The following is a 26,428-nucleotide window of genomic DNA, read 5'->3' on the forward strand; positions in this document are numbered from 1 at the left end:
TAGGCTGAGGGATATGCTGCATACGGGAAAACTGTATGCACTTAAAAGTTGTAAAAAGTATGAAAAAATTATAAATAAATATTTAGAAAATAGATAAAATTTTTAGTTTTAGTTTTAGTTCTTGTTGTTTATGTTTTATAGTCTTTTGAAGAAGTTTCCTTCTTGTTTTACTTTAGTTTTTACTTTCTCGTCCCGATTTGTTTGCACAACATGTCTTCGTTTACTTTTGGCACCCACTGTATGTCTTTGAAAGTACTTGGTATGATTTCGGGGCTGCTGTGTGTGTGGGAGGTACTCAATTTTCATTGCCAATCTTGACCAGGCCAAGCTCTTCAAGCCGGCCAGCAAACAAAGTACGTGAAAATATAAACATTAGAGTTAATTCATTCTCGGCCTTGGCTCTTTGCTAAATAGCTGGCTTTCTTCTGCTTTCTCCACTCTTTTGTTTTGGGTTTTTGGTATGTGCATGCAAAGCGACAAGGCATCCCTTCACTTAGGACCTTGATCTTTTACAAAGATCGATTGCCACAAACATTAACGCTAATTATTATGGTTTGTTTTTGTTTTTTGTTTTTTCATTAAACACACAAGGACACACAACTAACAGCTAGGGGTTTAAGCTAATGCTCTAGGATGATTTTTTGTTTCACTCGCTGGTCGTCCTCATTGCTATGAGGAGACGTCCGTCTCGGATCCGTCCGTCTCGCCCACCTCTCCCGGCGGATTCCGCTTAATGCAGTCCCGTATGCTTTGCAGGATGATGCCAGTCCGCCGGTCCAGGGCGTCCAAATGCGGCTGCCAGAGCACCGGCCTAATGGGGTCCTGGCTCAACGATTCACTCATCAGCTGCGACAGCGGCTTGGGGCCATTGTGGAATCTGAGGTTTCGTTAAAATAATATTGGATTAAGTATTTGTGGGAAATGTGTAACCATAGCTATGTTAATAAATTATTAACTAAGGTAACAGCCTCATGCTTTTAACTTAATGAATGTTTTTAGATGCTACTCTTAGTTTATTAAAATGGAAGTCATAGTGATACAAAAGCGTGGCTACTTTGATACTAAACGAAATGGTATTTAATTTTTTCTTTAATTTAATATAAATAAATATTAAAGTTCAGCTTTAAGAGCTATTTAAGGAAACTTCAGATTCTAGAAAAAAGTGATTTGATTTGTGTTTTATGATTTGTATACTCACTCTAGCAGCTTGATGAGCGTCGACTTTCGAATAAGGCAGCACTGCAGGACAGGCGCCAGGATGGAGAGCTCATCGTGGTAGGGCCGCCCAAAGCCTCGACCGTGGTCCAAATGCAGGGGGAAGGTCTCGTTGCCGTAGACCCTGCAATGCAAAGAGAACGGAGAAAAATTAGAGTGAATGCGGCAATCAGCCAGCCCCCGGCAGCATAATTGCCTGGTGCAAAGGCAAAGTGGGTAGCTGGTAGTCGGGGCCGTTGTATGGATGCAATCGTTGTAAGCTAGGTTGCCAGCGATGACATCGCCGTAAGCCCAACAAACGCTTTTGCATAACAAACAATTTAGCAGGCAGCCGGGCCAAGTCACCTGGCACCTATACACAGGTTTTACAGACAGGAGGTAACGAAAGGAGGCGGGCAGCCAACAGGCAGGCTGCCATTCTGGCTCCCAGGCCAAAAGCCTCGCATCGATGATGTGGAGCGTCGGCTTACGGAGCTGAGATGCTTTCTCTTGTAAGCCTGTGCAGGCGGGCTGGAAATATCTTTCCGTGGCATTGGCTGTTGCAACTGCGGCTGCTGCTGCCGCCGAGGCTGTGGCTGCTTGGCATGCAGGTGCTGGCATATCCCTGGTAAATGCAGGCGCTTAGCCAGCCGGGGGTGCACACGGGGCGCATACGTAACATTACGTATCGCAACGCCAGCCAAACTCAATGTGCTAAAAGCAGACGGAGTACTGCGAGGCAGGAGGCAGGAAGCCAACAAAGCCATGTGTGCGGAAATAAACCGATCGCATTAGTTTCCATGCCAAGGACACCCTGCTGCCACACACACGCACACATATCCGGCTTAGGCCAAAAGTGCGCAAAACACCCATACTCACTTGAACGTTTCGTAATGATGGCGATCCATGTTGCCAGTGAGAAAATCAAAGACGGCCATGTCCATAAGGTCGTAAAGTCGCCTGCCTTCGTCGTAGGGTGGAATATCTCGGACCTAGGGCGAAAAATTCAATGGAGATGACTTGGTTTGCGGAAAATCAAATGCAGAATTAAGCTGCAGCTGTAAACGTGCGGCCAGCTAGCTGGCGAGCAAAATCTTAATTAAGTCAGCTCCAGTCGCCCCAGCTCCAACCACAACAAAAACATTTGCATTTCAATCGAGTTTAAATGCAAATTAAATAAAAGAAACCGCACTCAAAGTAGCGGAAGGAGCTGAAGCTGAAACAGAAGCTGGAGCTAAAGCAAGGATCCAAGCAATATACATACCAGGGCACAATAATTGGCATCTGTCTCCCATTGGGCCTTCTTCCGTTTGTGATAGGAGCGTCGCCAGGGATGCCGCCACAGCTGTTGGGTAAAATCAGAAGACAGGACACAAAATCAATTCCCATTCCAAGCGAAACATGGCCTGCCACTGTCTCTATCTTAGCGACTGACAGTCGGGTAAAAAGTAAAATGCAAGAATATTAATTTTGCTTTATGGCCCGCCCTCTGGCCCGCCCTTTCACCCCCAGCGAATTCCTGCAACTGCTACTGCAGGCGAAATTAATTTTGCTTAAATTAAATTATTTGCCCAACGCTGGCCAAGGCAGGCAATAAAACTTTTGCAGCGCAAGGCCCCTCCTCGACTTCTTCGGCCACCGCAACTTACCTTCCGTCCCTGGGTTAACGGGTGGCGGTTGGCGGTTGGCGTTTGATTTTTTTTTTTCGGAGCGGGTTGGGGGCAACAATAGCGACAACAACAACAACGACAATAGGAACAGGAACAGGAACATGAACAGGAACAGGAGCGGTAGCGGTCGCGGTAGCAGCAACCGTAACGAAGGGGAGCAGCAACAAAAAATATATATGAAATATATAAAAGAATTAAAAATAATGCTGGCGGGATAGCAGCACACACAAAAATGCATAATAAAAGCTCGGCGCGTTGGCCGCGTCTTTTGCTGAGTGGGCGTGGCAGTGGAGTGTGTAATGACCGGAAGCGGAGGCCGAGGCGAAGTCCCCGGGAGCCATTCCAAGGGGGTCCGGCCCCCCCAAAAGAATGCAGCTGGCGGTGAAAAGCAAAGCAAGGCAAACAGAAAGCACATACAGACACAAGCACGGGCAACGAAAAAAATGCAAACTGAGGAAAAAGCAACAAACTGGAAAAAAAAAACTATAACAAAAGCAAACTTAAAGCAGAGAACTAAGGTAAGTTAACGTTGGCATAGTGACAGCCGACGCGTGGGGGCGTCCGGGGGATTTTGAAAAAGCGCTCTTTAGCCTTTTCTCCCCTGGCTTCGCCTCTGTTACCTTGGCTTAGACCACCTCTAGTCACCAAAAAAAAAACGCATAAATCAAGCAAAATTAAATTTTATAAGAGCAGTGGGCGATGGAAACTGGGCACGAAAAAAAGCAAAAGTAGATAGAATGTGAGGCAAGCAATTTGCAATTTTTGTTAGCAGCGCGTTAAATGCACTTGATAAATTCGTGGAACATGAGACTCCCGGGCAAACGGAAAGAATTTAAGATGCAATGACTTGATGACAAAAATGATGACCGACAAAAAAATGGCAAGCCAGTCAGTTAATTTCAACTGCTAGAAACTGGAACGACTGTTAGTGTCTTATTTTCTTATACTTTGTTTTAATGGCTTATCTCATCCCGCCGTAGATTAACACTTTTGAATGTCAGCTCAAGCCCATGCTAATGATTGTTAAATTAGCGATCTAATGAATAAGTAAAAGTCATTAAATGACCAGGCATTTTTATACGAGTTCCCATAAGCTTAGATTAAAGTGAGACACCAATTAAGAGGGTTGTGTTATGAGGCATTAGAATGAATGATTCCCAGGATTCCCAAAACTAAGCAACACCTCTATTCAACCCTACAGTGGCCAGTTACTTTATTGTTATAATTTAGTTATTCTTTAGATGGGTTCCCTAAGCATTTAACAAGCGTGCAAATCAAATCTGCAACTTAATTAAAATTCTTCAGTTGAAAAAATAATATTTTCTCATTGTTTACATCCTTCCCACATAGCAAGGGAAAATACAAACTTGGCCAGGCTTAAAACAGGATACCAGAAGGGTTTGAAGGTAAAATGGAAAAAAGAATAAACTCTGGGTGGGGAAACGGAGAAAGAAAAATGATCTCTTGTGCATAATTTACAGTTTTGCCTTACGCCAAATCTCAAGTATACACTTAACCATTTTCTACTTGTAAACTGTTTGGAGGGCGAGCCGCAAAAAAAAGGGAAATAAAGAGAATTATTCCTTTGAGGCTCTGGGCAAGGATACTAAAATATATATCTATGTATAAAATAGACTAAAAATAAAATGCCTCTGCTGCGGCAAATCTGTGAGGAACAGATTCAGGGCAAAAAGGATGAGGGATGAGGGACCCATGGCGGTTGGAGCGATGAACCCTTTTATAGCCTTAGAGCCGCAGCTCACAAAACTGAGACAGTCAAGTCCTGGAGTGGACTGGACTGGGCTTTAATTTTTCGGTAATTTGCATTTAAAAGCTGTTGCCGTTGTCCCTTTTTTCCTCGTTTATTTTTTGTGTTTTTCCCCTCGTTGATGGAGTGGACTCTAGAATTTATTAACGCCAGTGACGGAGTTCGGGTTCCTGCATTTTATATTTCATTTTACGCTTTACCAGATGCTGAAGAACTGATACAATATTTTTGCTCTTAATTCCACGGCCAAACGAATGAATGGAATTGGAATAAAGTGCCCCACTGAGGGGAGCTGCGGGGTCCACCGGGCAGGCAAACAAACAAAGGATAAAAAGGCGCATAAAAAAACAACACAAAAATTATGCAAATTAAAAGTGAGTTCGTTTCGTTATTTAAAAATTCCCTCTTACCCCGGCGGCTCTAAGCCCTAAGTGGGTTGTGTTATTTGAAGGCCCCGCGACCCGGGCACTCCCCCAATTAATGGGCTTATGTAGTTCTAGGAACTGACCATCCGCCGGGGCACCCACATTTTTGAGCTCACCTGTTGCGAGCCACACAGCTTACATGCTAAGTAAATAAAGTGATTTGTTATTTGGCCCATGCCCGGCCCATGCCCGGCGCTCGAAATTGGTAATGAAAGCGGGCGGACCACAGCAAAGAAGCGAGCCAGCGAGGAGCATAAATTGTAATCTGGCGCAGTGCTGAAGCTGTCTGTGCATTAATCAAAAACCACTTAGCCAGGTCCACAAACATGCCCAGCATAGCCCCCATTTCCCATTTCCACATTTCCCCATTCCCATGCGTGCCGTTGGATGTGGTAAGCTGGATGTTGGATGTTGATTGTTGGATGGGTGAAGCGTGTGTCGTGGGATCGGGCGACCTAGTAAGGTTCAGCCTGGCGATACATACCTTGCGATTGCCGGACTCGAAGTTGGGCAGGAAGGCGGCAAAGGAGCCCTCCAACATGTCCGGATTGCCGCAAATGGCATGCGAGGTGTCACAATAGTACGAGCACTTGCCATGGAAACATAAATTCAGAGATGGCGAAACAAAGAACGTCTTCAATAAATTCTCCTCGGCAAGTTGATAAATTTCGGTCGTAATGTTGAGTGTACGGCCAGCCACGGGCATGGCACGGCGGAATCCCAGTATCCTGAAACCAAAAAGAGAGGCACAGAAAGGCGGTTAACAAAATCAAAAAAATAAATATAAAAGCAAAATGGGAAAGAGTCGAAGATTATATACTCTAGAAAGGATAATGAAAGGTGGCCACAAATATCTCCAGTTTTATATCCTGCTCCTGACATACTTAGTATCTATGTTGTCTCTCTGTAACTTTTTGACAAAATTACAATACCCTCAGCAAGGATATAAAAAGCGGAAATTATACATGAAATAAAAGAACAACGTAGCAGGGAAACTTTTCTTAATTGGTCGGGGGAATGAAAGAAGCCTGCGTGCGAAACGGAATGCGTAATCAAGAATAAGGAAAATACTTCCAGATTATTGTCAGGGCAACGGTGGAGAAAACTCAAGCACAGCCAGGACAGGAATAATTCCTTGTTTATTTAAGGAAACCTAGGGGAACAACAATTGAGCTAATTGAGTGAAACCCTAGACAGTTCTCTACAGAAATTTTGATCCATCAAAAGTTGGCTCGCCAATATTTTGCCATCACATTCAATATGAAATCCCCGTATATCTCTGCCCCTCTTAAATCTTTTCAAATCTTAAAGGGTTCACATGAGAGGAGATTTATGGCTGGGGGTGTGGTGGCAGACTGACCAGAAAATATTATCGAAATTATTTGGCAACATGAGCAATGGAGAGTGTTCATTGTCTGGGGGTCGGCGGCAGCCTGAGGTCAATGGGAAAATGCGATAAATTTATATCATTCACCGCTCTGCCCCGGCCTCCCTTTCAGCCACTCCATCACTCCGGAGTCGAGACCCCAGGACCCTGCATTAGAGGACTGGCAGCCTGAACTTTGCCAACTCCAGAGGATTGGCCAGCCAATCGACGGGGAAGTTGGCCCGGGAGTTGGGATTTGGCAGTTGGGAGCTGGGAGTTGGCCGGATGAATAGCATGTGCGTGCTTGTGGCAGCCACAACAATTACACAAGTTATGACGCCTTATCTAAATTCAAAAATGAGCCAGTGGGGTGGCGGAGTGAGTGGCAATTAACCTGGCTGTCAAAGTTTTGTCAAACGCAAGCAGCTGCTAACTATGCAGACAATTCGAGTCTAAATTACGCCAGGACATGGCAGTCCACTTGGCCGGGTTAATTAGCCATGAAAAGGTCGTCTCCGTTGGATCTCTCCGTTGGTGCTCGGGATTCAGGCCGGACTCAGGACTCGGGAGTTATGTGACCACATAATTTACATGAGCTGACGCCGCCGCCACAGCTTTTTCCCCTTTTTCTGCGAGTGGCTTGAAAAATATTCTTAAATATCATTTAATGGCGCCATTTGGCCTTGGCCCCTGAACCTTATGTGGGTGTGGGTGTCGGTGTCTCTGTGTGAGAGGGTAAATGTATGGACATTTTTTATTTTATTTGCCTGGCCATCATAAATAATGAACATAAATTGACTGCGGTCTGACCTCAGCATGTGTCCGGGTGTGTGTAAGGATTATTGGGATTCTAATCGCAGAGGGTCAGGCTTCCAAATTGGCAGAAAGTGTTATAAATTTGAATGCTGAATGTTGGCCCAGGGACCGTCCAACATGGCCGACAAATTGGATAATTTGATTGCTTTGTCATGTTCTCTCAAAAAAAAATGAGGAAAGTAATACTTTTCCCCTGTAAAATATGGCTGAGCAATATTTGTAATAATTGTGTACTTGGAATGAAATAAATGCCGAAACGCGCTCCAGGAATTCCTAGAATTTTAATATTTAAAAATACCGTTTCAAGGATTCAACAAATTTTAACCAAGGCCGTCGTCGGCAATTGTCTAATTGAATATTTCAAATTGATTTTACAGAATATTCCCCTTGCATTCCGGTCTGTCTCTGCCTTTGTTGGTGCGGTGGCCGAATCCATTGAATGCACACCATAAATATTTACGTATAATTGAAAATTAAATTAAAAATAAATAACAGTATGCCAGACATTTACACGAAGCTGTGCTGGGACTATCGCCTGGCTGTGCTGATTTAATTCAATCGACCAGACCAGGTCGTTGGATGCCGAACGATTTTCATTGCATAAATAGCCACAACGGAGTTTCTGTGGATGGAACGGCCCCAGGTTAAATTGTAGCAGCTAAAACTCACCTGTCCAGGTGGAAGGCGGCAATCTCGGCGTTGTGGCGCTCGTAGTCCGTGAAGTAGAAATGGTTGGGCAGCGTTTGCTGGTCCCTCGGAAACCTGCGAAAATGTAAATGAGATGTATCAGTACTGGGTGCGGGGATGCAACATAATGAAATGAATAGAAGCTGCGGGCTTCTGTCACCAGCTTAATGCATTTGCATGGGGCCACTTTGAATTTTCCCACGGTACGCAAAGGTGAACCTGCATTGCTACGTGCCAGCTTAATTACTTACACGGTAACGCCAAAGGAAGTGCAAATTAAAATACAAAAAAAAAATACTGACTACATAGTATATATTTAAAAAATAAAAAACGCTTTCATTTAAATTGCAAATGAACGACATTATAAGGACACTTTGCACTTTGCCAGCTGCTCCTGTGGGCAGTTGCAGGGAAACGAGAATCGGAAAAAGTCCCGGGAAATGGTAGGAAAAGGGAGACCAGCACATTGACCAGCAAGCCAACGCGTTTAAATCTCATTAAAAAGTGCATGAATGTTTTAAATTCACGGCTTGCAGCGGCTGGAAGTGCCACCGCAAAACGGCGGCAATGGACGTGGAATTTCCATCGACAGGCCGCACGAAAGTCAGCGAATAAAAAGCGAAATTTTATTTACTCAGATACGCGAAAAGTGTTGTCGACAAGTGGGCAAAAGTTGCATTCATTACGGTTCTGGGTCCTCTGCCGGTTCTGGCAAAAAAAAAGTTTCAGGACAAATGCATTAAGCGGCGACAGACTGAGAAATCTTCCTCGTTGGTGGCCAGTCCTCTGGCGAACTTACCGCATCGGCTTCATTAAGGCCTTGATATCGTTCGGGTACTCAATGATCAATTTCAGCTGGGTGCCACCCTCCTTTTGGACTGCGAAGGACATGCAGAGAAAACACAGAGAAATGAATGTAAATTAATCAAGCACTCGAAATTAATTGAAGCAAAAACCGAATTCATGGAATTCGCACTCCAACGATCACCGTCTGCAATCGGCTTTTAAATTGTTGCTGCTACGGCTGCTCCTGCTTCTGGCCAGAAGACCAGAGTGCATAAACAAATTACACTCGACTAAATACCAATTAAAATGCATTCAAATAGCCCTAGAAAAAAAAAAGAGGAAAACACACAAATATTGCGTATACGCAACCGCACAAAGGAGCCCAGCACAGTTCTCCTTTGGCTTGCCTCGGTTTCAGATTGTGAAGTGAACTGAACTGAACATTTTGATCATTTTGATGCAAAAACAGACAAAAGCTGGGCTCTCGGACCGACTGTGAACGAAACAAAACCGAATATCCTGCCGCAAACAGACCGCATTTCATTAAAATTCATTTTAAAACAAACACTATTAAAGGGGCGTGTGGGAATCGAGAGGCGGAATCTGGCCCATAATACTCGTATATATGAATTATGTCTTGAAAGTTTCTCTAAGGCCCAAGCCATGCATGTAAGCCTCTGTGTCCGTGCTTGTGTGTCGGGGCGAGTGTGTTAGGAGAAGTTTCTGTGTACGCGGCGTATACGTGATAAATGCCTGCCACACAAAGCCAAAGCCAAAGTTGCAGCAATTTTGTTGCCACAGTGTCATTGTTGCACTCCTTTCTCGCTCTCCCCCTTCTTCTTATTTTCCCTTAACTGCAAATGAGTTTTCTTTTTGTCGCTGCGAGCGGCCCTGGCGCTGTTAAAAGTTTATTATTAATAAATTATGAGTTTAATGAATGCGCTGGAAAAAGTTTGCAATGAAAATAGTTTCGTAGCGGCACCTCAATAATACCAGCCGCTAAGGCTCTACATAATTGAGTTAAATGTGCATCTGAGTCCCGGATCTGGAATCCAGCCGAGTCCTGCTCCCTCATACAACAAACTTTAGCCGTGCAGACTGGGCCGACGGGTGCGACCGGTTCAACCGGGCTAACCGAGCCCAACGGGCAGACCGGTGTATTTATGACTTTACAATCCCGCAAAACGGAAGCAGACTGTCTTACCAACATGCTGTATTGGCAGCTTGATCATGTCACGTAGCACCGCATCCACCAGGGTGTCCTGCTCGCCGTAGAGCTCCTTCTTCGTGATGCGCAATTGGAAGCGCTCCAAATTGCTGGCATTTACACTGCAAAGACATGGAAGTGGAGATGGCATCAGATAGAGTTTGAAAGGGCGGCCAAAGAGAAGCAAGATGGTCGATAGATAGAATGTAAGTAAGAATCGAAAGCCAGCTGTCGTTGGCAGGCTAAGGGAAAGCATCCATAAGGACAATCAGCCAGAGACCGAGCCACAGCCAGAGCCAGGACTGAGGAACTGTTGCCAACAGGAGTGCTCTTTTTGGATTCCCTCATAAGTATGCCATGCTTTGGGGCTGCATATCAAGATTTCTCACATTGATTTGTCAAAGCAATGCACATCCTGTCGCTCTTACACCGCTGTCATGACAATTTGGTTTGCAAATGCCAAGACATTTTGTTCCCCCAACCACTTCCCATTCTCCAGTTTAGTATCAGCTGTAATCTTTGGTGGTCGATTTTTCTTGCTACTGCCAGACTGGCAATTGTCGGAAAATATCTTTTCCTCTCCGATTATGCTTTGGTCCCCTTTTGACATGTGCCGCTCACATGGCAAATGCTTTTGTCTTAAGCTCTTTGCAGTTACGCTTTCAGATTTAGTCCAATTTGTGCTGGTTTGAGCTCTGCCAGAATTTAAGCTGCAAAGTGCCATGCTCTCGTAGCTCGTATCTCGTATCGTTTGGCATTGCAATGCAGACAACATATTATCCCAGTTGCAGCAGAAGCAAAACCATAAGCACCAGCTAAAGAAGCACCAGTCATGACAAATTGAAATGCAAAACCCTGTGCCCTGAATCCGAGATGCGCTCCCATTGGTCAGCAGGACAAAATGAGGAATGAATAAGTAGCAGCAGTGGCGGTGGTGTCTGTTCCATTGTGCATCGAGTTTATCACGATAATGAAGTCATATCCGTTTCCCCCCCATGGCTGCTCTCAATGGCGTCTACATAACTCATTCCTAGCCCTGGTATCCTGGTATCCTGTTCTCCTGCTCGGTCATAATTTGCCCGTTGACGGCTGTTATACTTCAGCGCTTAACGCTTTTTATGCTGCCTACGTCTGGGTCTTTCTAACCCCGTCGTTGCCTTTTGGCTTTTGTGCACAGGAAGGAAACAAATGTCTGGCAGCCAACCTTCTTGTGCCCCGAATGACTTTCAATATTTCAGCGTTTTATGGAAATGGTGACAACTTCCTGACTGCCACCTCCGCTTAGCAATGAGTCCACCCGGCTGCCACCTTCTCACCTCAGAATTCAGCTCGAGTTTAGTCTCGACGAAGGCAGGGTTTAAAGTGCCGTCAAGGCCTAAGAGGACTCGCAATCAGGCGGCAATTGTCCTGAGCTGGGATGGCGGCCACAGGCCCAAGGAAGAGCCAACGAAATTGAAAAGGGTTCAGTCAGCTTCACGTGCTACTCGGTGACAAGGATATCAGGAAAGGACAACCGCCCACGTCCTCTATTTTTGCCCTCAAACACAGGTTTCTAATACCAGAATTTTCTAAGCCAAAATCGATTTCAGGTTAATGAATGTTTGCCAAAGTCCTTAATAGATCTCAGAATTTATTTTTGCAGTGTGCCTCGAAGTATGCTGCTCCGAAACGTTAGCATACCAAAGTCAAATTTCAGCTCATGTTTCATTTGTCAACTGTGGTGGTGGTGGCGTAACCGAGCCAACAGCCAAAGGCATCCGCAGCAGCAGGAGCTGCCGCCCACACAGCATCCTCCGCAGCAACAGCCGGAGTTGCGTAATTGATGAAGCCCGATCTGGCCGATCCGGACATTGACTAAGCACTGGCCGCTGTCCACAGCGGCTATACTATACACACTGTGTGTGTGCGAGCGTGTGTGTTTTGCGGTTAGCAGCGGCTTGGCTCGAAGGCTTGTAAATGCTTGGCCAATAGCTTTGGCCAGCTGTTGCACTTTTTGGGTTTTGGGGCCAGCAAACGGAAGCATCGGCAAAAACGGGGCGAGAGAATAAAAATGGAAAAATGGTAAAACAAAGCGGTGGCCGAACCAAATTCAAATCCCTTTTGGTAATTGAGTCACGTAAATCAGTTGCAGCGGCCGCCAGTCAACAAAAATCCAAAATCGCATTACAAGAGAAAGTGAAGGCGATGTCTGAAGCGCAGGGTGGTGTGTGGGTCGGGCCGAGGAAACGGCCAGCGCGATGGGTTTTAGCATGTTGCACGCCAAAAGCGCACGTGACGCGTGGTCCACCATCACACACGCAGCGGAAACATATACACTCTTGGCAGCCCAAACCCACACCCAACCCCAAACCCACCCACCTAAACACACAGACAAACGCTGACAACCGCAGTGACAGCCAGCCCCCTCCCAACCTGCCACCCCCCGTTCGCTACCCACGCCAGTGGTCTAAGCCAAGCGCAAAACTTTGTTATGCAAAGCGTTGACAACTCAACGACGTTGACAACAACGTACCGCAGCAAGAACAGAAACGTTGCAAAAAAAAAATTATTGAAAAGGAGATTTTCATATAATTGGTACTACCACCATCCCCGGCAACGCCCCAGCCATGGCAGGACTACCACCCGCGCTGCCCGCTTGGCAGCTGCACGTTCCTGGCGGTTACTTGCGTCAAAAGTTTACTTTGAGTTATGTTTAGCGGAAATTAAATTTATTTATGTCAGCGGAGGCGGGGGCAGATGCTGGCGGAAGAGCTCCGCTGAATGACGCTCACTAATCAGCTTAATTGCGCTCGGTTTGACGATTTGACAGGACCCGCAAGTGCTGCGTCCTTAGACCTGAGCAGCAATTGCCATGGTGATGGACAGGAATAACTTTAGTTACAGCAAGTTGTTTTAAAGTTATTTTAAAATACATTGTTAGTTATATGTGCCAGTATCACAAAAAAATCACAAGCAAAGTTAATCAAGGATACATCTCTCTTGATAGGGAAACCTTAAACCCATATCATTATTGTTTAAAACTAGAAGCTTCCTTTGTAGTCCCTGACCGAAATAACTAATTAATGCTATATTAACTTTCAGTTACCACAAAATTCAAGTACGTCCTGAGTAATTCTGCGCTGGTGGGAAAACTTTCAGCGCCCTGGATTATGACTGGCCGAGTGACTTGCTTTCACTTGTTGTTCCAGGTCCTACTCCTGCTGCTGGTCCTGATCCTAGTCCTGCCTCCCACTCCTGCTGCTGCCATTGTTATTGCTGTTATCCTCGGTGTTATACCGCTGGCCGAAGTGGGTACTATAATAACAGCTGTCAGCCGGCATGTCCTGGCCTTTGCTTAAGCCCGACTGCCATCCCCGCTCTCCGGCCCCCTGGAAACTTCTTCCTGGGACCTGTCCCCACCCTACTTCCCGGCAGCCCGCAATTATTTCGCCATAAGAAAATGTCAGTAAACTTTTGCCGGCACAGCTCAGTTTTCCCCGTGCAGCTGCGACCAGGCCACCGCAGCCGCAGAGCCGCAAGAGTGCTGCTTAGATAGACAAAAAGGAATCCAGGACTCTAAGAGGGGCGACCCAACGGGTGGTGGCGGGTATAGATGAAAACTTTGTGCGTGTGAAATTTTGCGGCCGGCACGACCAAAGCAGAGCCATCCAATGGACAGACAAGGACTGCAGCCTCGCACCCGACACTTTTGAGTCGAGTTCGCGGAATAAACTCGACGGAGAAAGAAAGTGAAATTAAACTTATATTGTAGCAAGGATAAAACTTTGGCGGCAAGAGCGCGAACATTAAAACCAATGACAGCAAACCAACTGCAGCTGGGATCAGACCCAGAGCCAGAGCCAGAGCCCAGCTCCAAGGGGCGGGGCCAGTGTGGAAAACTTCGCTTTTCCTTCGCCGAAATGTCAGCAAGCTCTCTCGGAGTTTTACACACTCGTCGACATTGAGCATAGTCTTTTATTACTAAGCGCATTCTCATCCTCCCAGTCCGGACTCCCGAGCTAGCTGCCCGGAGCCTGGAGTCCGCCATTCGCAATCCGCAATCCGCAACCCAAGAATCCTTTCCATCCTGACCGACAGCTGGTAAAACTTCTCCTGTTTCTCCATTTCACTTCGTCGGGTGTAATTCGCTCGAAATAAGATTTTTGTTCTGCTACCTCCCGCTAGTCTGTCCGTCTGCCCGGCATTCGCAATTGCGGGCTAATTAAAAATTTGTCATACTAATTAAACGCAAGCCAACGAAGGACACAGTCACGACCCCGGGACTTGGGGCTGAATCAGCGCCAGTTTGTCGTAATTATATCCCCGGCTAATGTCGGACAGGCTTTTGTATTATAGTCGCTTCCGTGAGCACCTGACTCTTCAACGGCCGCTGGCAATATCTCATCTTGTAATTTTAGGAGCATTTGCATTTTGTCACATTTTTTTCCGCCATTTGCAGCTGCAACTACCTGAGCTGTGTTGCATACTCTGCGGCGTCACAAAAGTGCTGACTAGACCTCAGCGGATGAAAGATAGAACACAAAAGACTACTTTAGGCATATGTATGAGGAGGTGCTCTGGGAGCTACAGGATTTAAATGAGATGTTGTCAGGCGGAAGGGGTATCCTTCAACCTTAACTATCAATAGTCTAAGAACCTTTCTTTAAAGAAGATATCTATCTATCTATTGATCTTTAAAAGGTCAAGTGCAAAAGTTAATTTGATTTCTTAACTCGCAGAAAACATAATTCTTTTCTGCTGACAATACTTTTAAATAAATTTACCAGCCACAACACCATCCACAACCAAGGTAACAAAAAGGATCCACCCACCAGCGTGGGAGCTTTTCTTTTTTTATCCTCACATACTAACATTTACTGGCAGCAATTTTGCTTGTTAATGAAATTTGCATTTTGCTACGTGCGACACACAAAAAAGTAGCAAACTTTCCGGCTTGGGTTTCGGTGATGTGCTATAAATTAGAAAATCAAGCATTTTATGCTAATGCCGACGCCCACACTTGGCTTGGCTTACTCAGACAACAGCCACCCACACCCACCTGATGCCGCTTCGGATGCCGCTTCTGCTGCACCAAAACACGAAAAAAAAAGAAGCCAAAAGCAAGTTGAGTTTGACAAGTTTTTGCCACTTTGCATTTTCCCCATTCTCGGCTTACGCCCCAACTTGGCCCTCCAACCAATTTTTGTGCAACTTCAGCTGGGGCAACGCTCTTGCCAACTATTGAAGCAAATGAAATTACTCATACGCTACGTATTCAATTTTGATAAAAACTGCCAAAACGATTTGGAGTGAACAGAAGCTCCGGCATCGCTTTCTTGAGTGTCTGTTCATTGTAAAAGCAAACGGAATTCTCTGGAATGGAATTGGGGCGGTTGTCGGGTAGGAACCGCTTTCGCCGTAGGAGGAAAAATGGAGAAAACTAAGCTGATTACCGGGAAAGAAAATCAAATGAAAACTCGTCGAAATAAATTTCATTGCTGCCTCAAGTAAACGGGAAGAGCAGCCCGCACTCCCCAAAAAGGACGAAAGCAAACGGAAAGATTCCAGAAACGGTAACGGAGATAACCGATAACCGGCGAGGGGAGGCTGCTGGGTGGTGGTGCTGCAAATCCACATTGATTTCTTTATTGCAGTTTTATTTGATTGTGCTCGCATGAAATTACGCATACGCCATGTTGAGACAAGGCACACTCTCATCAGTGTTATCGGCTGGTGGCATCCGGAAGTGGAGGCGGCTGAGGGTTGCCCGAAAAATGGTTGCCAGAGGCAACAACAATCAGGCAACACTTACCAGCGACAGATAGAGACATGCACATAAAGATCTTGGCCCGAAGGAAGGGGGCGCCTAAATGTCTAAAACGTAAATGTGTCACGTAAATGGAGCGTAAATTTCAATAAAAATCATTTCAATTCCATTGAAGCCCGAAAGTGCCGTAACGTCTCCTAGCACTCCTTTTCGTTTTCCCCGTCCTCCCACCTCCCACTTAACCCAATGTTCTACTATCAATTATCGAGTTCCCGGCTAAAGTGGCCCAATACCAGGTAAAAACTGTAAGCGTTATGTCCTTCCGCTAAGAGGAAATTGAATTTTTTCGGTCTTGATTTTGATACCCGACTTCGGTGGAAAGTGTTGTAAACTTTTTAAATTGCATTTAAGAAAGGTTGGATATTTAATCTTAAGGAGATATAGATTTTTAACAATAATTTAATCCTTAAAATAACCATTATTTTGAACTCACCTGGCTTTGCGGTGCAGAATCTCGGCCAGTGAAGGATTTTCTCTGCCTACATCTGGCTTATTGTCCACAATCACGTGAGAGTACTCGTCCGTCAGGAGATGCTTCTCCAGATCCACATACCGATCGTGCGGCGTGGGCTTCCTGGTGGGTGCACTGGATCCCGTGCCGGGTCCAGCTGCGCCGCCCGAGGCTCCCGCTGCTCCATCCTGGCCACTGGTCGCCCCGCCGCTCTGACTGGCCGCCGCCTGGGTGGAAGCCTCCTTGGACCCTGAAGAGTTGCTGTCAAGGACGAAATGGAGAGAGAGAGAGAGGGAGGAGAAACCGGAAAATGCGTTAAAAGGAGCTACATAAAAGTGAGTTTAAAAAATACCATAATTAGCAACGAGCCGAGGGTCGACGGGAGTACTTGACAATGGCCAACGGGTGCTCTCGTTGCTAATTGCAACTGCCAAGTGCCCGGGACTGGCTTTTAGTGGCAGCCATCGAGCAGCAGCCGAGCAGGTAAGTGCCTCTGGCCAAGCTTCTAAAGACACGCACTTGCCGGTAAGCTGAAACTTTGTCAGCCCGAGTTTAGTTACGTTTATCTAAGACGACTATCCACCCACACACTCTACGCGGCCCACCCGGCTCCCAGCCCAGACACACATGGGGCTCTTCACCCGACTGCAATAAACTGAAATTGCAGGTACTTCAATGGGCCCCAGGTACACTCTATATGTGCGACATGTCTCCGGTTGCTGCACAGTGGCAGGATACCAATAAATTGTATCTAATGGATAGGATCTGCAGATAAACGTGTGGGAGTATATTTCATGACCCCGAAATGAATTGGTTTAAAATAGGTTAATAGGTTTGTGGGTTTAATATTAAGGTTGTATATTAAAACTTAACCATTTATTATATTCCTAAATTAATTTAAACAGGTGAAGCAATAGAAACTGAGTTTTTATGACCCACTGTGTCCGTTTGCTGTGGTAATCAGCTGCCTACCGTTTAGACAGCGCATGCTTCAGACAAAAAGAGTCCTTGAAAGATGAATTAAAGTTTCTAAATTTGTTGCATCCATTTGCGTTAGCCTTGACTCTTAACTGCGCTTGGCGAAACGCTTAAGATGTAACCTTTAGCCTGCCTGGAGACCAGCTCGTTAGCATGCATCCTGTGCTGGGAAAAAAGAGTCCTAGTCGAAGGTGGACCGGAATTATGTGGCTTGGCAGAGGATGTTGTGTGACCATTAAGCCAAATGACGAGCTCTTCACTCGAGCGCACATCATTAGGCCCAAAAACCCAAATTGCCAAAGTAAAATGTGGTTTTTAAATTTCTTAATTGTTGCACAAGTTACGACGGAGTGTTCGACGGAGAAAGTGCTAACGGTATCACCTTCTGGCAGGATGGTTTATCCGTCAACCCGTCGGTGCGACATGTGTGCACCTGTGTCGGCAGAATGCAAAACTTTTTCAATTAACAGTTGCCAGCCAACGTCTGAGCCAAGACAGAAGATAGGCAGCTTACAGTCGAGAATGGCAAGAAGCGGCAAACAATTTCTCGGGAAGCTGAGAAGCTGTCAACATTCCTTCCCGCAAGGGGATGACACAATATCTAGCTGGCAAAGCCGCTTTCACCCTGCCCGGGGGCTTATTAAGAATTTTCCGCCATAACGAGCTTGTGCAGATTTCACGCGTTTTATTGGCAGCCGCATAATGCCACTTTATGTGCTAATAAGTATTTAAATCTTCCTTTGTACCGCCCCCAGCCATGGGCCACCAGTCACGAGCCCCCAGCCAGCGTAAAGTGTTCTTGTATGCTTATTTATGGGACTCCGGGCCCATTCAAAATTGATTCCGCCACAGTGCCCTGTGCAGATACTTATGCCGTGCCACACTCTACGCTGTTTTGTTCCCATTTCGGTTGCAGTGATCGATGTGGCGTGCACTTAATTACACTTTGGCGAAACTTTGCTCATTAAATTGTCACGTGGTGTGCGTAACGCTGCCCACATAAGCTGGCCATGTTCTGCGGTTAATTAACCAGTCAACTGCAACTGCAATGGCCAAATAGACGGGGCACGACTTTGAACAACAAATGCATTAGCCACAGGATCATAGTCCATGCCGGTGGTCGATACCAGTGACACTTGCACGTTGCTTCTGGCATGAGTTAATGGATTTCGTGGAGTTTTAATGAGATTTTCATAAGGTAGACTCGTTGCTTATCTTGGGTCTTCTATTTTCAGTTTAAAGCTTTAGAGAGCTTCTACAAACAGTTTACTATCTTAAGTGGAATCGAAGTTAAAGCTTGTTATCAGTCTTGGCATATTTGTTTAAATTTTATAGAAAATTGGCGCCTCGATAATAATCCAAAGAACTTGTTAGTAGAAGCTTGGAATTTTATCGCATTTTGATGGATTTCTTATCTAGCTTAATGGAAGTCTGTTTATGTTTATGCAATAGCCTCTTGGGTGCCGAGCTGCGCTTACAACATCGCCAAGTGTCTGCCACAGTTTTCAGTTTTTAATGAAATAATTAAAAAATTATAAAGCAAACTGTCGGGGAGACAAGACAGGAAAGCGGGGCGCAGGCTCTGAAGACAAAGTCGGGCAAACATTTGATGCTTAAATAGAATTTATTACGCTTCACAGCCATGTTGCACGACTCAGTGCATGGGGGCATCATAATTTTGCATTGGCCCGTTCGCATAAGCAGATACCAGTTATGGCAGCCACTATGGGTTGAGCTATGGGGACATTAGGGGCGAAGGCATCCTGCGGAGTAGCAAATACGGGAAAGCGGTTTCCGAAGGCATTCATTTTACGGGCTGGTGGCAGGCGGCTTATGAATTAATTAAATATTTACTGGCTAAACATTGGCGTTTTATGTTCCCGGAATGGAGCGGAACGGAACGTAACCAGACGGGATGAAATGGATCGAGAGCGGGACGGGGCCCGAAGTCGTTTGCTGCACCTGGGAAAAGTACCAGGAGCCCGAGCAGGAGCAGGAGCCGAAGCAGGCCAGAGATCGAAGACCCGGGAAGGATGGTCTTAACAGTTTCCCTTGCGCCTTGCTGCGTCATTTTGATGTTTTATTACTCGACTTCCGCCAGCCGCAGCAAAATGGCGGACGACACCCCGAGGAACTCCCCCGGTTCAACACCCACTCCCTACCCTACTGTGCCTTAGCCGCACGCAACTCAGCGGCCCAAAGAGGCAAAATGGTAAAAAATTAAAAAGTTAGAAAAAAAATATGAAGTGCACAAAGGTAAAGGTAAAAGCGACTTGGCCTCTTAGTCTGTATATATTCTATGGCAAGGCATTAACATGCTTCTGGCTCCAGTTTTTGCTCCAACTCTTTCTTGTAGTTTCCCAGAACTTGGCCGGGGGTCTGGGTTTATGTTTCGCAGCAAATTACGTTTTAATGCCGGGCCCAACCGAGTTTTATTGCAACTTTTGTTGCATTTCTGCTAAATTGAATTATGTACACTGCCGTGTTCGGTGTGCCTGCCTAGGAGCGGTGGGCCAAGACCCGGCTCTGACCAAGATTTGGCGGGGGTGTCGTCAGAGTTGGGTGTTGTTTGCGATTTGTGCATAATTTTTAATCCCTCGAAATGGCCAGAGGTGGCCTGCTTGGTTTTGTACAAAATAAAAATTTCAAGATGCTTTTCTTCTAATTGGGAGCTTAACCTAAAGCAGGATGAAAACACAGCTATTATGGATTGTGTCATACAAGTTAAATCATTCTCCAATGGGAGTTAAGAGGTTTTTAGATCCTTTGGGGCCAAGAAGTACTGTTTTCATTTTCTTAAAATACCTCATTTACTCTGACAAGGTGAGTTTCCATTTCAGCACTTGCACCTAAGCATCGTTGCCTCCTAACCCACGCATATTGATTAATGAGGGATCATCGGCAATAGATGGGATGGATTTCGAACATAATGGGGTCGTGTATCGCAAACTCACCTCTTTTGCAGAAATTTGCGTTTGAACTCGTGCAGTATGCCGCCGCCTCCACCTGCCCCCGTGGCGTCGTAATCACTGCCCAGACGGATCTTCTGGTGCTGTTGCTGCTGCATCAGGTGGCGGTTGGCCACCCCGAAATCCATCTGCACGTCCACGATTAGCAGCAGGGTGAGCAGGACAAGAGTGGCGCCCAGACTAATGACCAGGCGCTCCTTGAGCTTCATAGTGCGCAGGACGGCCATGATGGGATTAGTGTGGCAGCTCTCGCCGCTGGCACTGGCTGTGTGATTGTTGCCGCTGCTGCTGCGAGTGGCACTACCTACTCCTCCACCTGCCTCGACGGTGGCCCGATTTTTCCTGTTGCTGGTCCCGAAACTGTGAAGTCGGGTTAGCCAGTTGGGGGTATTCCCAGTGCCGGCTAAAGTAGCCTTATCAACGCTGCTCTTGACACCAAAATCAGTATCGATGGCAGTGTTACCGTCGGTGGTGGTGTTGGTGGTGTGGTTGCTGTCTGCGGTGGTGGTGTTATTACCACAACGATTAGTGCGCACAATGCGCCTTCTGATCACCACTCGACGACGAGGCTGCTGCTCCTCTTCCTCCGGCTCCGAGTCTGGGTATAGCACTCGATCCGGTGGCAGAAGCTCCTCCGGCTCCGCCGATGCCCCAACCTCGACTGAGGTGACCCCCTCGAATGGCGCTCGTTGCCAATTGGCTACGCCTATTTGTTCAGCTGATAAATGGCCAGTATTGTGGGCACTATCGCTGTAGTCGATATCAGCGGACTGCAGTTGCAATTGCTGGCGGTATCGGAACCGCTGCAGCCGCTCTGCCAACGGCGTTGATTGCCCGGCCGCCGGACGATAGCTGAAAATAAAAAATCATAGTTAGAAGAATTCCATTAGTTAGCGAATCAGAACACCAGGGCTGTGTTAGTCATATCCATAAAAAATTCAATTAAGCTATAAGCTATTAAAATTTTATTCCCAGACTCCATTGAACTTAAAAAATTCCCTAAAAATGCTCTTTAAAATCGTATTTTTTATGGTACTTTAATTAACACGTATTTCTTTACGCTCCGGTGCGTTTTATCATATTTTTCAAAGACCGTAATGATGTCAACAAATGGTAATTAATATTATTATTAGTTTGTGTGGTAAAATATTTTACGATGCTACTCCTGCAGCCATAAAAAGCTGGCAAAATATGCACCTTTGTTATTATTTTTGTAGTTCATATTTTGTGTCTGGTTGTGTTCGGAAAGCGGCGTCGGCAGCGGCGTCACGGCATCCGCTATGTTGACTGGCACCGGAAATGCGACAGCAGCCATTTTTTTTTTTGTTCTTTGCCTTGCCGGCCACTGTTATCGCTCTATCCTGGTGCATGTTTGTTGGTGTTCCAGCTACTATTGCTGGTGCCATCAAGTTGCCTGTTGTAGTTCTATTTTATTGTCTCTATTTTTTCATTGTTCATGTTTTTTGCTGGCCCACGTAAACGGGCCGGCACAGAGCATGAAGCATATTTTTCATGCAGCACGTTACCAGTTGCCGTTGCTGGTTCTGAGCCCCGGCCAGTCGGAATTTGAATTGTAACTACAACAGGAAGACCTGGCTGGTACCAGGATCAGCAATACCAACAGAAATGGGAATGGGATAGAAATTGGTATAGAAGTAGTAGCATGCCTCTTGCAAAGTGGCCGTTGTCTGTTTGGACGGGTGGCAAGTTAAGCTTGTTGTTGTTGCCACATGAAGAGTCAACACGGGCCCAGACCAAAAATTGTGGGCGAAATGTTGAATTGCCCCTGGCAACGGCCGAGCAATGTTTCCTTCTAACGGAATTAAATGTGGCCAAAATAAACGATACTCCATCTGCACTGGAATCAGAGTGGTCGCATTACAAACATTTTCATAAAAAAATTCATAAATTTAAAAGGTTTTTTCAATCATTTGTAATCAAAAGTTTAATCGTTTGAAATGGAAAATAAACCAATTCACATGTAATCACATTTGGCTTCATTCGCTCTCAGTGTTGTCGGCTTAAGCTGCAAATTGAATGCAAGGTCCTTTGATTGACAGGCTTACCATGTCCTTACTGCCATGGATGGGAGATTCAACCATTTGATATTGCTGACGTAATCGAATGAAACTTGCACTCGCTTCGCAAATTAAACGTCAAATTCTGCAGCTTGTAGGCAAAAATTGCTGATTACAAGCCAAGTCGAATTCCAGATAGATGATGGGAATAAAATGACAGATACGGCACCAAATTGGCAAACAAAAGGCACCCAAAATGTTTGAGAAGCAGCCCCGTCAATCAAAGCACATATCATGCCAATTTTCTATGCAGGTCTCCGCCTCCGCCCCCTCTAACAATTGCTCATATCCATGACGAGTTGATTTGACAGTCACAGAGTCGGAGGGGGCGTGTTTGGAAGGGTTAAGGCCAGCCAGGGGGAGGGGTCTTATGGTGGTCGGGTGGGAGGATAAATCTGGATACACAAGGAACCCATCAGATGAGATTCCTAGCAACACAATGGAGCCTTTCGCCGACATCGGCGTTGGCAACATCAATGGGCAGTCAAATGCAAAGCACATACGTAATCCGGCGAGACGCTACAACGAGGTGCGGGCAGGGAATGCGGCTGAAAAGCGTCATGTACACGAGTATTCCCTATCAGCCGGTGAGTGCGATAAGCGCAGGCTGGCTGGCTGGCTGACGGGCTGGCTAACTGACTGCCTGACTGGATGCCAGAAGCAACGACACTGACATGGCAAGTGTGAGAAGCAATTGCTGTCGTCGCACTTTGCTGTTGTTGCTTGATAAAATTGCTGCGTTGCATTAAATTAAACTCATGCGGTGTATTTAAACGCCGCATCGTCGAGGGCCCCAAGTCAGCTGAGAGAAGGGTAACAGCTACAGCAACATCAAGGCATCGGTTTAATGCAATTGCTGACAACAGCAACAGCAACTACAGCCATGCCAGTGAGTGACAGCAATTTCCTCTCCAATTTGCGCATTGTTTTTATTAATCAGACATATAGAAGAAACACAAAAAACAAAAAACAAAACAAGCCAAAAGAAAGCCACATTAAGGCGAAATGCTCTGGGGGGCAATAAAGTGCAAAATAATTTAAAAAGCAAGATCATGATGAATGGTCTGGCGAGAAACAGAGAAAGATTAATAATCTTTTAGATTAAAAATGCTCTTCTTATTATTCTGAGAAAGACACAGACAAAAGAAGCTTTGTATTAAGGTTACAAAGTGCCATAGATTCTAATATATAAAAAGATAAAAAATATATAGAATTTTTATTGAGGCCATATATGCTGGCATGCCGTATTATCAACAAAATACTATATATCAGAAAAAAAATGCCATCATAAATTATATAAATATTATTATCACCTTGGAGTCTATTCTCAAACAAACAAGGTTTTATTTATTCTTGTAGAAGGTACAAGAATTATAAATTATTTACCTTCAAATTCATACTTTTTTTTTAAAGAAACTGTAACCTGATCTACAATCTAAGTGGACTATCGGCGGCGAGGGCAATAAATCAAATTCACTTTCAATCAAACTTGACTAATGCCTTTCTCCGGCTCAATTAGCCTTCGGCGGTCACTGAACTTGGCTTGTTAGTCTGTAGTCTGTAGTATTATATATTTTTTTTTTGTATTTCTGTAGCTCAGTTCGTCTTCCCCACCGATATGCCATGCATGATTGCATTCGGCCGGGGATGGCGGAGGTTGGGGGAGACCAGTGCCCCTCGCCGCTCTAGCGCCTTTCAACTTAAAGTCGAACGAAATGCGTAACCCGCTCGCAGCTCGGAAAGCTTGGCTCAAATCAAATCAACGATTGTGCAACAGCTTGAAATGACACGCTTAATGCATTCCCCTCCCTGCGAGTGACCCAGCTTTCCTTCGGTGCCACGCATCACTGCAGTTTGAGAATTCCGCTGGCCAGAGTTCGTTACAGTGGGGGTTTCTGACAAAAGACCCGACTTATTGATCGATCTGTTGCCACACTATTATGGGGGGGTTTTCAACAACATCTACAACAAAAAGAAGCTAAAGAATGGCAAGCAATACCAGTCAGCAGCTCGCCTTATCGACCCAATCGAACAAGCAATCAATCGAGACTGCAATTCGATATGCAAATGACGGACAAACTGTTGCAGAAAGCAAAAAAGCAGAATGCTCAGGGTGTCAAGGTTAGTTTGGCTTACACATTTGGCTCATTTACATGGCCGCCAATCGCATCCAATCCTCTGTGACAGCCGAAGCGCTAAACTTGGGCAAATTGGGGGGCGTTCAAGGAATTCGCAACTCGCAGGAAAATGGGAAATAGAAAAGCTAAACGCTGTCGGGTTAGTTTCGCCATTCCGGCTTCGCTACGCTTTTGCTTTGCTTTGCTTGGGCTTTGCTTTTGGCTGGTCCTTTGTCAATTTACCTTTGGCTGTGCAAACTTTCGCGCTGCTCCGAGTCCAAATCCCATTGCTTATAATCGTCCTCCCGGTCCCAGTCGTCTCTCGTCCCAGAAAATCCTCCTTGCCGGCTTCTGCTGCTTTGCAGGTGATTCAATGGCAGCGATTTCTCAGCAGATTTGCCCCAGGTCATTTCATTACCAAAGCCAACAGAAATGTCCTGTTCCGGCTCCGGCTCTAGCTCCTGCTCCTGGTCCGGCTCCTGCTGCAGCTCCTGCTCATACTCCTGCTGTAGCTCCTGCTGCCTCAGTTCGTAGTCATGATGTTCGTTGTTAATAAAATTTTCCAGCTGGCTCGTTGACTTCCAGTTTTTCCTCATTGCCAATTCAAATGCACTCTGATGCCAGCCATTGTCGGCCTGCCTGGGAATACGACGAGGAGGCGGGCTAGGACCCCAATCGTTATTGTCCTGGCCATTGTATTGTTTCACTGCCGATTGATTCGTAGTCATTGCCAATTGATTTATGCCCAAGGCGGCTCTTGGCTGGTAATCATCGAATCCATTCCCATTGCTCCAGCCGGCCAGTTTCCCGGTGGAGCGTCGCAGCTGCTGCTGTGGCTCTGGTTCTGGTTCTGGTTGTGGCACTGCTTTTGGGCTTTGAACCTGGCCACCCACATCCTGGCTGCCGATTCTTTGGAGCGAAAAGCTGCTCTGGCTCCTTTGGCGGGCTTCCTTTTTCTTGGCCAACTGCGAAGCTGAGGGGGCAAAGAGCTGGCGGAGGCTGGCATTCCGCTGACTCACGTCCACTTCGCTCCCGCTTGACTTAACCTGGATCGATGGTTGGGTGGGAGAAACTCGTAATTGTGAAAACGAAAACTCTTTTCCCCGTTTCGATTGAGGTTTTTTCGGGGAAAACGCTAAAAATAGGGCGCTGGGGTGGAGAGGAGGAGAAGAAGGGGCGCTCCTCCTATCAAATCATGCTCAAGCAATCTTTCGGGTTAGTAGAATTCAACGAGGGGAGAACAATTGTTATCTTAGTGCCAAACCAACAATAATTTAAGCCATCAACGTAACGCAACTCAACTGAATTCAAGGATATTGCTGAGGACAATGCTCGGTCAACTCGGCGCCCTTTCATAATCGGATGAAAACATTTGTGGAGTGCTACTTACACTCGTCCTCGAGGCAAGTGACATTGAATGAAGCGGACTCGAGGAGGCCAACTACGACTAGGACTCTTCTTCCTTCTTCTCCTACTCCTGCCTTCCAGGGGGTCATCAAGTGGATGTGGAGCGCTTTCCTGCCTGCGATTTTTTTCTCGCTTTTCTCAAAGCCGGATGAGTCTATTCAAGGGTGCATGTGTGTGTGAAAACACTCCCACACAGCCTCAGCCACTGCCTCTGCCACACAAAGGAGACACTGGCTCCAACAAACACCCACACACTAAAGAGGAGGAATGAAAAGCTGAGAGAAAGCATGAAAATTTGAAACGTTAGACAGATTAGCATAAGCGGATAATTCTGAGCAGAACACAGCAACAGAAACAACCAGGCTAAAAAGCAGAGCGGCGTCCACAACGAGAAATGGACAGCATGTGTGAAACGTTTAAGTGCTGATACTAGACCATTAACAAGGAGTCTGAGTGGGGGTTGCTAGGTGGAATGGTTGGGTAGTTGTATGGTTGGATAGCACTTTCTGCACTTCTTTCGCTTCGACGGTAAACCAAAAATGCGAGAAGAAAAAATTTCAGCAATATCTTGGAGCACAGATATTTCTTGTTTACCAAATACCAACAGCCAGTCACAGATGCAAATTCGTGGCGCCACCGAAGAGGAAATATGGCAGTCAAACGATTCTCGACTATGTTAGATGCATATTTTTATGTTTGCTCT

General features: G+C 45.9%; 1 protein-coding gene across 1 annotated transcript; it reads right to left on the minus strand.

Annotated features, from left to right (window-relative positions):
* Positions 1–557: 557 nt before the first annotated feature.
* LOC108122024 (extracellular serine/threonine protein CG31145) lies at positions 558–25,747 on the minus strand. Its single transcript, XM_070280907.1, has 12 exons — positions 25,709–25,747; positions 24,562–25,364; positions 20,109–20,975; positions 16,159–16,437; positions 9,917–10,041; positions 8,726–8,804; positions 7,909–8,001; positions 5,542–5,785; positions 2,459–2,539; positions 2,074–2,186; positions 1,199–1,339; positions 558–877 (listed from the first exon to the last, which is right to left on the minus strand). The coding sequence occupies exons 1-12, from the start codon at positions 25,730–25,732 to the stop codon at positions 670–672; spliced, it is 3,057 nt and encodes a 1,018-aa protein (XP_070137008.1). The 5' UTR covers positions 25,733–25,747; the 3' UTR covers positions 558–669.
* Between the last annotated feature and the right edge of the window lie 681 nt (positions 25,748–26,428).

The sequence above is a fragment of the Drosophila bipectinata genome, chromosome 3R (assembly GCF_030179905.1).
Source record: "Drosophila bipectinata strain 14024-0381.07 chromosome 3R, DbipHiC1v2, whole genome shotgun sequence".
In the NCBI taxonomy this organism is placed as follows: Eukaryota; Metazoa; Arthropoda; class Insecta; order Diptera; family Drosophilidae; genus Drosophila; species Drosophila bipectinata.

What these genes read in the sequence shown, in the direction of transcription:
- LOC108122024 (XM_070280907.1), bottom strand. Translation starts at nt 25,732, where the DNA reads ATGTCACTTGCCTCGAGGACGAGT. An exon ending in ATTCTGCACCGCAAAGCCAG is followed by an intron (nt 10,042 to 16,158) that starts GTGAGTTCAAAA and finishes ATGTCTTTGCAG; the next exon opens with TGTAAATGCCAGCAATTTGG. An exon ending in ATGCCAATTATTGTGCCCTG is followed by an intron (nt 2,187 to 2,458) that starts GTATGTATATTG and finishes TTTTCGCCCTAG; the next exon opens with GTCCGAGATATTCCACCCTA.